The 11,329-nt window shown below is 41.0% G+C and overlaps 1 protein-coding gene across 1 annotated transcript; it reads left to right on the plus strand.

Annotated features, from left to right (window-relative positions):
- Positions 1–570: 570 nt before the first annotated feature.
- On the plus strand, positions 571–11,327 carry LOC137948957 (uncharacterized). Its single transcript, XM_068795189.1, has 2 exons — positions 571–2,784; positions 11,043–11,327. Exon 1 carries the CDS (start codon positions 619–621, stop codon positions 2,710–2,712), a length of 2,094 nt encoding a protein of 697 aa, XP_068651290.1. The 5' UTR covers positions 571–618; the 3' UTR covers positions 2,713–2,784; positions 11,043–11,327.
- The last annotated feature ends 2 nt before the right edge of the window (positions 11,328–11,329 follow it).

Consider the following 11,329-nt stretch of genomic DNA (forward strand, 5'->3'; position numbering starts at 1 on the left):
ATGAGTTATGAGGAACGTGATCGGATGCTTGAAGAGGCTATTGGATATTGCAGAAGCCGATGGTCGTCTCGGGCTGAAGCGCATGTATTGTCGAAAGAAATAGCTGTGGAGGCATGAGTTTACTCGCCTTTTTAAGTCCATGACGCTAGCTCTGAAGGGAAGTTGGAGACTTAGAGAAAACGAATGGAGAGAAGACGGAAGCAGCAGTAGGCTTCACTGTGACGACCATTGGAGGCGCTTCCAAAAAGGAAAAGTTTTTTTCAATTTCTGAATCGAGTTTCCGATCCCATAACAAGTTTCGGCTTTGATGTATTGAAGAAGAAGACATGAATTCATAAATCCAGCCCTCATTATTAAAAAAAATTATGGAAAATAATTAAAAGTCATTATGTCACTTATTACATAATAAACCTTCCCACTTCTTAGTTAATTCTCCTATTTCTGTCGGACCATAATGGAACCGATAACTGAAGCCGTATCCAATTACCCGTTTGTATCCGATCGGAGCTTGTGAGAAAACAGGCCTGCCCTCGGCAGACCTTGCAGTCAGATAGCTCGATAGGAGCTCATTGCTCTCAAACAATTGAGATGATGATCGCAGACTAAAAATCGCTCTCGATGTCCGTTTATGCTCCTCAAGCCTCCATGCCGGCGATGAAAGGGCCGCAGAGAATCGAAATGCTCCCTTCTAGCATCCGCTCCTCCTTTATGTGGGCCTTGCTCATTATTTGCTTTGCTGCCGCCGGCGCCGGCGCTTCTCCTCCCATAGTCGGCCTCGATACCTTCCTTGCCCACCAGTCCCGCGTGGACCGAGAAGCCAGCAATGACACTTTCGTCTTACTGCCGGCGTCCCTCAAGAGGCCCCTCTCAGTCTCCTCTTTCTCCCACCTCTCCGATCTCAACTCCTATCTTCTCTCCCTTACAATTTCCGTTCCTCTCCACGTCCATCTCGTCGGCCCCTTTCCCTCCTCCACTGTTTCCCTTCTCTTCTCCTTCCGCTCCGCCGCCGTCTTCTCCGACCGGTTCCATGTCATCGGCGCTGACCCTCACCATCTCGCCCTCAAGCATACCCTCCACCTCGACGTCGATAGCTCCACTTTATCCCTAGCTACCGAAATTACCGACGCCATCCGCACTCACCTGAGTAACGCGCCCTCAAGCTTCCGCTCCATGCTGCAGTCCGTACCCTTTTCCCTTGTCGACACCCTGGTTAAGAAGGACTTTCATAAACACCACGCTACCACTCCGGGAACCCACCTCTACCTGCTCAACTCAAATCCAGATTCTGAATCCAAACCCTATGCTTATGCGTACTCCCCCGGTGACTCGTCCATGGCATACACCAAGTGTTTGGGTACTCTATACACAGGAGAAGATCGGTATCTTTGGATCGACCTGGCTGCCGGGCCTGTCGACTACGGCCCAGCATTGTCGGGTGATGGCGTCCTTCCCCGAGGCGAATTCCATCCTCTTACGGCTTTGCACGGCCGCCCGAAATCGAACAAAGCGTATGTGGCGGATTTAGCTTCTTTGGTCTGGAGCGCCTATCAGGTCCTTGTTGTCCCTTCCTTGAGAATTCCTGTTACCTTTGAGAACCTCCTTATAGTGGAATTTATCCATATTTATGGGTCCGATAACATTGATTCGCAAGGCTTGGATTGGAGAGCCATTGAAGAAACATTCACTAAAGAGGTTAAAAAGGACGGATTGTTGTTGGGAGAGCAGTCTTTGAAGTTTAAGAAGTATGCGACACGCATTTCGGACTGTCCAATTTGTTCATTTGCTGTATCACGTTCTACCAACTCTTACACCTCGAGATTTTTGTTCACGAACTACACTTTGATTGTTAGTGAGTACTTGGACTCGAAACGGTTGCATCAGATACTATCAGACTCTACTGACGAGTTGAGGAGGTCAGTTGGGATTGAAGAAGAAGAATTTGGTAGAGTTATCCCAGTTTATGTGTTTGATTTGGACAGTGACAGGCTTTTATTACTGGATCGTTATCACCAAGCTGTAGCTTTTAAAGATATGGTTATTGCTGTTAGAACAAGAAGCTCCCAAACTGTGAGTGACTATAGTTGTAATGGTCGTCATGTAATTACTCAAGCTCGTGAGCTGGAGAGACCCCTTGTGGGTTCAATTCTTCAGAGTATGTGGGGTGTCTCACCAACACATTTGATTTGGAGTCCAAGTCACAATAGCACTCTGGTTGATTACACATGGAGTGTAGGGCAGACCCCCTTTGGGCCATTTTCCGAAACTTCTTCTTTGTCCTTTATTCAAAAGGATGCTGCTCGAAGAAATCTTATATTGACCTCTTTGAACTACACTATTGCAAGTGCAATTGATGCGCTAGAATCAATGGCAGGGCATGGTGGAGACAGGAGACTTCTTAACAAAAATAGACACGTGGAGTTTGTGCAGAGATGGAACTTGTTCAAATATAAGTTGGAGAAGACAATCTCAGCTCTGTCCCATCTGGATTATCATATGGCTCTTTTCTTCCTGAAGTCTTCTGATCATGATCTTTTTGCCATCCACACACTTGTTTACCAGGCTTCTCAGGAATTAGAGGCTTCACTTGTGTGTTTCAAGGACCCTCCATTTCCCTGGGTTACAGCTTCTATAACTGGCTTTCTTTTGCTTTGTTTATTTTACATTTACGTGAAAAGGGATAGGATATTCAGGAACAAGAGAAAGCAGTTTTGATTGCAACCTGAAAGATGGAAAGCTTTCTTGGTGTTGTTCGTCAGACATTTCTGGTGTGCTCATGTTTTAGAGGTAAGTCATGACATTGTAATTGCTATTTCAGTTTGACCATTACAAGGACCTTGATTTGAGCATTTATGTGATTTGTTTAATTCTCATCTGGCTTTGTGGTGTTGTTCTATGATTATCCTTCATTTCTCTAATGAAAATATATCTCATCGTATGCATTATTTTTTTATTTTTATTTTTTGAGAAAGGGTGCAATTTTTTTAAAGCCCCAAAGCAAAGCAAAATACAACATAAGAAACCCCCTCTTTAGCAAGAGAATCTGCAACGCCATTTACTGATTTGTAAACATGGCTCCATTTACAAATAATGTTTTTAGACAGATCTTGAATTTCAAACAAACAAGGTCAATGGCATCAGGGAGGGTCCTTCTTCCTAAGCACTAGCTGGCTGGAATCACCTTCCACATGCAGATTTCCTTAAATCTAGCATGAAAAAAAATCTTGAGACCATGTCAAAGGGCTTGCAGGTCGGCAAAGGTGGTATCTGATATGCCAAGGTGACCAGCAAAAGAAGCCAAAATATCGGCATAAGAGCTCCTAAAAACTCCTCCAAATCCCAAAGGACCAAGATTACCTATGGAGGAGCCATCAAAATTGGGTTGATGGTGGTGGTATCCGGAGGCTGCCAAACGACCATCGGGATGGCCAAACATGTGAGAGCAAAGTGAGCTAGAATCAAATTTTCTCGCAGCAACCCACCCTAAATTTCCTCAAACAAATCCAACGTACTTACCCAAGAGACAATAATAGAGAATATCTTCTTAGCAACCATTGGCCAGGTGGAAGAAACATGTTGGAAACACATCTAATTTCTCTCATTCCAGTACTCCTGGGGATGAAGGTCTGGCAAGCTTTGAGCATTGTTTTCCTCAGTAAAAGAATAGGCAAACCGGCACAAAGGGCGATTAATTCACTGAGGAAACTCAGAAAGCATAAAGATATCTCAAACAAAATGAAGAAGTTGCTCCAAATTTGCTACGAGAAATGGCGGTGGAGGAGGAGATGGTCAATTGGCTCCTCGGTGAGGCTGCTCTATAAATAGGAAAAGCTAAGAAATTGAGATCCTCATCGAACTAGGTTATACCTTTCCATGTAGCGTGCTCCACATGAAGAATTTGATTTTTGGAGGCATAGAAAGAGACAAAACCGCGGCTGTTAGACAAGGAGCTAAGTCCCTTGATGCCAATAACTAATAAGAAGATGAAAAGGTGAACTTCCCATTAGCAGTTGGACACCAGATCAACTTGTCCGCTTGGGCTTTTGAAGTAAGTTTGTTCAAGCTGGCGAATTAGGTTGCTGATTTATTTACTTATGTGTTACTGTTATTATTTTTTCGGCTGGGGTTTTATATGGGTGACCAAGTCAGAATGTTAGATTGGATCAGGGACCTGGCGATCACCCTGATTCGACACCAACTTGCCCCACTTTCACATTCTAGAGTGGGTTGGGTACTCAGTGCGGTTCTGCACCCCTGAGTGGAATCTGATCCTTCCAAAGGTGGGTCGTCCCAGCCGAGTCATGGGTCAACCCACCAAGATGCAAAACCATGCTTCCAACAAACTATCAAAGGCCTTTTCAAAGTCAAGTTTTAGCTTGATCCTCTTGTTGGTACCCTTCTTGAAACAATCAATCAACTCATGCACTCTCATGGTTGCATCTAATATGACCCTACCTGTCATAAAAGAATTTTGCTCCTTACTAATGAGATGAGGAATCATGGTCTCTAATTTGTCTGCTAGGATATGGAAGATGATCTTATAAGGACCAGAAATCAAACTGATGGGATGAAAATTAGACGTTCTTTGGCAGTAATGAAATGAAGTAAGCTCCAATATTCTGGAATGTGATTCTTATTGTAGAAGTCATCGATCATCATTTGAATGTTGTCCACCATGAATACCCATGCTGCCCTAAAGAATTCTCCGCTGAAACCATTCTGGCCAGGCTCCTTATCCAGAGGCATTAATGTGACTGCAGCTTCAAATTCTTTTGTAGAAAAGGGCCTCTCGCTGAGCTTTGGAGAGTCTCTTCAAAAGAAGTTGATCAAGGAAAGAGCTATTGTGACACTCCTTTTTGTAAAGTCCTAAATAGAAACTCAGAATTTCGTAAGTGATGGCCGATCTAACAAAAGTTGATTCCTCTCCAATTTGTAGAGAAGTAATTCTGTTAGATCAACATTGAGCGGATGCAATAGATTGAAAAAAAGCAGGTGTTTGCACCCCCCTCTTTCAGCCATCAATATCTAGCTCTTTGTATCCACTTAAGCCATGGTTAATCCAATCTCGAACAGTAGTTGGAGCAACAATTCAATCAGAAAATTCAGACATGGAAAGAGGTTTACCTTCTTCGAGGAGATCAATAGATTCAATTTGCAAATGCAAGGCTTCCTTCTGGGTTGAGAGGGAGACCTGAAATTCAGGAAAGTTCCTCCAATCAGACCCTTAACCTTCCTTCTTTCACCAATTATTCATCAATCTGCAACAGTCCTTGTTTCCTAACCAGAAATTCCTAAATCTAAATGGCTTTCGAGTCCTAGAACTTGATTTTGTATCAAGAAGGATACACGGATGATCAGACACAACCTTTTCCAACATCAAGGCTGAAGATATGGTGTATATTTGAGCCAATTATCAATGCCCAGAAAGTGGTCAGGTTTAGATAAAACGGGATTTCATTGCATATTCCTCCAAGTAAAGGACTTACCTGAAGTGGGGTTTTCTTTGAGACCACATGCACCTATGAAGTCACAAAAGCCTCCAATCGAAGCAGTAATCTGTGTAGCCAGAGGTGATATCTCATTGCAAAAGCGAATAGAGCTAAAGTCCCTGGCAAGAAGCCAAGGGAACTTCCAGTCATCAATAGCTTGGTACATCTCCTCCGAAAATTCAGATCGTTGTCTACAGTCACTAGGGCTTTTTACGCCTCCAAGACACCAAATAACTCCTTCCTATCTTTGAATTTGATGGACAAGGAGAAATCCTCAATTTTTACTATCTTCAGCTTCCAAGATTGCCTTATCCTAAACGATTAAGATGCCCCTACAGAACCACATGTCCGGGGCAATCCAACCAGGTTGCGCGATTTGAAAGACCATCGATTCAGACATGGTATGCACTTTTGTTTCTTGAAGAATCACCACCTGAGCTTGCCTCATTTCAAGAAGGCCTCTTATTACAACCCTTCTTCTAGAACTGCCAACTCCTTGAACATTCCAGGAGATTATATTCATTTCTTGCCCTTCCTTTTCATTGTAACTCCTAGATTTTTTCATTTTTGTTCATCATAGCATGAAAGCGCTCTGCAAGTCCATCATCTTCCTCCAGGTTTATCATCATACTGGTTCCTTTTGACTCTGGATTGACTCAGGTAGAGAGCAAGTTTTCTGCTTGGTAATCCGCTTCTGGTCTTTACTTGGGGAACATTTGACAATTTCCTTCCCTTGCCTAGTGCGACTTGGTTCTTCAAGTTGATGAGAATCGAAATTATCTGCCTCTGTTTCTCCCATTGTTTTATTAAAGATGCTGGTAGTTGAGAGTGGTTTGAAGTGCATAGGGCCAGAAGCATTGTCCCTCAGGGGATTTGTTGGCAGTTGTTGTTTGCTACAGAGTAACTTTTTTGCTAAATTTTGGTTAAGTTTATTCCCGTGTAGGCATGAGAGAAGGCTGAGAGGCTGCTGTGGTGGTATAGGTTATGGGTCAGTTCGGGGTCCCTTTTTCCAGGTTGACTTTAGGGGCTTCATTTTCAACCATTTCAAAACCCAAGGTTTTGTTGTTCGCTAATATGGTGTGAATTAATGTCTGAATGAGTAGGTGGTAATAAGTTTGTTGGGTTAATGTAGAGGAAACATGAGTTGGTCGTGTGAAAGAGTGTTGCTTTATTACTCCATAATGCTGAGCATAGTGGGAATGCTGAGGTGGTTGACTGGGAGTAGTTCTTGCTGGTGTAATGGTTGGATTTGGTGAATTGATTGCTGGGCTTAATATGGGTGGCAGGGGAGTTAATTTCTTGAGAATATTAGCAAAATTGGTCGTTACGTTGAATGGGATTGGTGATAGGAACGATGTGGTCAACTGTACCAGTCCATGAAGTCTCATGTTCAAGAAAACTGATATTTCGCCAGGCGCCTGCTCAGGGATAATTGCCTGAAAGTTGAAATTTGAATATGGGCTTCCTTGGTTTCAGCAATGAAATGCATCAGAGATGGAAGAGAGGAATCTCCTCCAATCAGAATGAGTTGAGTAAATTCACGATGACTCATGCCTGAGTTAATGTCCTCTTCTTCTTTGTCGGTTCCTTTGCCTATTGTGAATGACCTTTGAATATGGCTGAACGGAAATGTTTAAAGACATCCCCAAGGATATGTCCAACCATGTATCAACCAAAGGATTTGTGGATGGAAGGACCGGATTTCACACAAAAGTCTTTTTGCCTCCTCAACTGAGAATCTTCATCTAGTTTGAGCACTTTGTTGAATTTTGTTGCTAGGGTATTGAAAACTTTGTTGGACCACAGCTTAACAAGAAGGCCAGAAATTTTCAGCCAGCATCCAAATGGCCAGTTGGGGAAGAGGAACACATTCTGTCATGGATTTACATGGAATTGGGGATTTCGAGTCCAATGTTGACAGTAAGGTCTTAAAGTCCTTCAGATTTGATATTGGGATCAGTCATCACCAAGCTCAGAATTGTTGTCCAAACTCCTTTTGACCATAGCCAGAAGACAGTTTTACACATACTTTAATGACCTTCACTAAAAAAAAATTGGGTGAAGATGAAGAAAGGAGTGTTCCAGGATCCAATTGAGAAGCAGAATAGATGGTCTTCTTCCAAATATTGCAATGAACCCTTGGAGCCATTGTTTATGGTTTTGATGTCTGCGCTTCTGAAAGCAAAGATGGAGCAACCAACTTTTGTTGATAATCCTTCAAAAAGAAAGATTTCACTATTTCAAGGAAGCTAGGCCATCTGAAGCCATTGGATGTGACTTTAGGAACGTAAAGTCTGGCCAATAACTTTGCTTTCCTTAAATAAACAATCTTCTTGCATTCAGTTCTTTGATAATGAAAAACTGAAATCACGAATAGTGAGTTCTCCATCCAGGCATTCTTGCTGCAAACCTTTTTGTCTTGGCGCTATAACACTGCTTGCAATTGTATAACAAATAGGTGACCAATTTTTTAAGGCATCTTGATGAAAGAGTGTTTCTCACCCTTTGAGATTGAAATCTTGACATACTTGTTGAGATCCCGCCCAAACTCCTCTATTCTCAAAACAAAGCTTTCATTGTGAAATCTCTTCAATTTGATCTTTGAGTTTGGTTTCTCCTCCTTCCTTCTTCTTGCCACAATTTTTCAGCCATTCTCTTTGTCCTATTATACCATCAGCTCAAACCCTTCTTTGCCTCTTGTTGTCGTTGTAAGTCTGCTTCATTGTCTGCTCACCCTCCACACACTTTCCTCTCTTTCGCTCTCATTTTCTCTACGATGATTTTTTCTTCATGAGGACAAGACATGGGGAAAATGGTAGCACCGCATCAGACCCTAGACTTGCGAAGAGCTTTCAACAATTCTAAAGCAAAAGAAGCTCTTAGCCTCTTGCATCTCCTCAACAACTTGTATCTTCCAAGACACATGGAGGATTGGTTAGAATTAATCACTCCATGATGTGCTCATTGAAGGTATGCAAAAAATTTCTATTTTGATGTTGTTTTCAAGTTTTACGTTTTTATTACTTGGTTATGTATTTTACACATCGTCAATTTCGAAAAATTGTGGTCACTCCAAAAAAGTTATACTTGGTCAAATTTATTAAGTTCTATTGTTATAGCCTCTCCTAGTTTCTTAAAAAAAAGTCACTTTGGCAGTATGAGTGTTGCATTGTCGCTTCCTTCTGGTTAAAGTTGTTTTTCTCTAGTATTTCTTCAGTTTATCATCTTGTATTTTTATCACTTTAGTGTAATTTCTAAACCCACTACCTAAAAAGTATAGGAGCGTGCCCAACATCCATCTTGAGTCAAGTCTTTTATTCTTCACCCAAGAGGTGATTTGTGTTTAAACTATCTTTAAAATGTGAGTAGTCTCTTTGTTAAGCCCTAAAGTTGAATCTTTTTCCGCCTTTAAAATTGAACGGAGTGTGTTTCAGACTATGACCATTTTTTATTGGTATATGCAGTTTTGTCGTATGACTAAGAGTGATTTTCTTCTCTCATATTGTGTTTTTCCAAGTAGGTTCTCTATGTTCTTTTTATCCCCAGATTGAGGGGAAGAAGTAGAAGAAGAAGTACAAGAAAGAGGTATTTTGTTTCACATGATTTGGTAATTTTAATGTGACCAAAATATTTATGAAAGGGGGAGAACAAATGATGAAGATTTAACATCTATAAAATAGTTTTAGCTAATGAAGATTGAAGACCAATAATCCTTTTCATTGCAAACTAAAATTATAAACTCCAGCTTGAAGAAGAGTATTGAAGAATAAATATAGAAGAGTCTTACATGACTCTAACAGTAAGAAGTCTCAAAAAGGCAGAATTAATATGGTGGAGTCTAAAAAGAGTCTCAGTTAAAGTTGTTTTTATTATGTTAGTCTTCTATTTATGTTTAGTTGTTCAATTATTCTAGGAATTATCTTTTAGTGTTTAACTTTGGGTGTAACTGGGATAAGAGTAATTTAATAGTAATTGGATTCTACTTGTTTCCTCTATTATAAATAGAGGCTCATGTACTCAAATTGCAACAAGTTAGTGAAGTATTTCTCTTTTCCTAAAATTCAAGATACACCATGTGGTCTGGGGAATGGCGAAAAGATGCACCGGTCAATGATGTCCGTGAAGGAACATAAAAAACCAGGCTAATATCAAGTTAGGACACAAAAAACCCTTAAACCTTGAAAGGGAAGAGGTGATATAGGAGAAGTTCATATGTAGATTCAGTGTTGTGCTTGCCAAGCTTGCACAAAAGCTCCAAGTTTTGAGTGCCATACTGTATGAGATTGTCCAGGATCAAGGTTTTGAATGCCGCACAGATTGAGATTGTCCAGCTTCAAGATTCTCTCCCTCAAAGTACACCAAGAAATGACTAGAGTTAACCGTTTGCCTCTGAGTTTCCAAGTAAGAGTAGCAGCCTTTGTACAGTGTCATTGAGGGAGAATACGCCTCTCATCTGTGGTGAGAATATGCTCGCCCCTGGCAGACTCCTTTCAAGTCATGAGGTCATCCTCATGGTCCCAGAAGTGCCTTCAACAGTAGAGAGGAGCGTGCTGGCCAAGCGAGTCTCATCATTTGTGAAATTCCTCCTACAATTGAAGTTTTAAACTTCATTGCTGTCAAAGTGAAGCTCTCAACTGAATTATTCCTGACAATCAAGAACTTGTGTCAGGAGTGCTTTGATGGTCTGGAATTTCTATGACATGAGAATTCCAAGCTTTAGGCGCAAGGCCACAGGGAAGTTATTGCGTAGCTTGCCATTATTAAAAGGGTTTCTTCTTCACTTGATTTATTTACTCTAAAGAATTGTGATGCTTGACCTAAGCTTAAATTTGGTTACATCAACCATTCAAGGTTATCTAAAATGCATCCGTGGAAAAATTTATATTTACAGATACATGTTGGAGACCGGTCCCTCAATAAGATGACTGGAAGTCCAATTACTCAAGTTTGTTCCTTATTTTTGGCTTATAACTGAGCTCTTTGACAGTCCTGATATCTCATTATAGGCAATCCAGACATGACGTCTGGAAAAGAGCTACAGATATGGTTGGAGCAAGAGTTTACCCTTTACTCTTAGCGTATAAGTGAGCTCTTGAAGTCCTCATAACTCACTGTAGACAATCTAGACATGATGGAGATCTTGTTGGAGAAAGAGTGTCTCATGATCCTTTGCCCTGTCTTTCCTATTCAATCATCCTCTATCCAATTAAAACATTGATTTGGTACTAGTGTATGTCTCTAGACAGTACAATTGTTGGGAGGCATTAAATTTGGGGAAGATGACTGAGACACCTGAAGCTCAGGAAAGACGGTGGCAAAATTGTGTATCAAAGAAAAAAATGCTGTTTGGCCAGTGAACGTGTTCGATAGAAGTGATTTAGCTACATACATTCTCCATAATCTAATCAAAATTTAGACCTAAAAAGTCAGTGCCACCCTCTGCCCTTCAGTTGAAAATTGTACAAAGTTTTACTCCAATGCTTCTTTGCAATTGCTTTCAGAATTTTGTGGCTTCTTTTCTTTTATCAAGTATTGCTGATTTTAACGCATCCACAGGTAATTGAACGGGAACGGATTCTCAAGTTTGGCTTCACATCATGACTCAGATTGTACTTATATGAACCTCACTTGACAAATTTGGCCTGAGCTTTATAGACTCAATACAAAATGTGAACTGATCATATAGAATTAATTGTAGGAAGTGGTAGATCTTGAAGAAGACAATTTCTTCTGCAGGCCAGCTATAGCAAATATATCCATATTTTTCTGCGCTTAAACCCTCTTAATGAATTCTAGTTTCACTGCTTTAAAAAATATATATCTATCCATTCTTCTTTTGTCGA

Source organism: Aristolochia californica, unplaced genomic scaffold (genome assembly GCF_029961685.1).
Source record: "Aristolochia californica isolate CCGP_79_NKW_82.1479 unplaced genomic scaffold, dmAriCali1.0.hap1 SCAF_13, whole genome shotgun sequence".
NCBI classification, from domain to species: domain Eukaryota; kingdom Viridiplantae; phylum Streptophyta; class Magnoliopsida; order Piperales; family Aristolochiaceae; genus Aristolochia; species Aristolochia californica.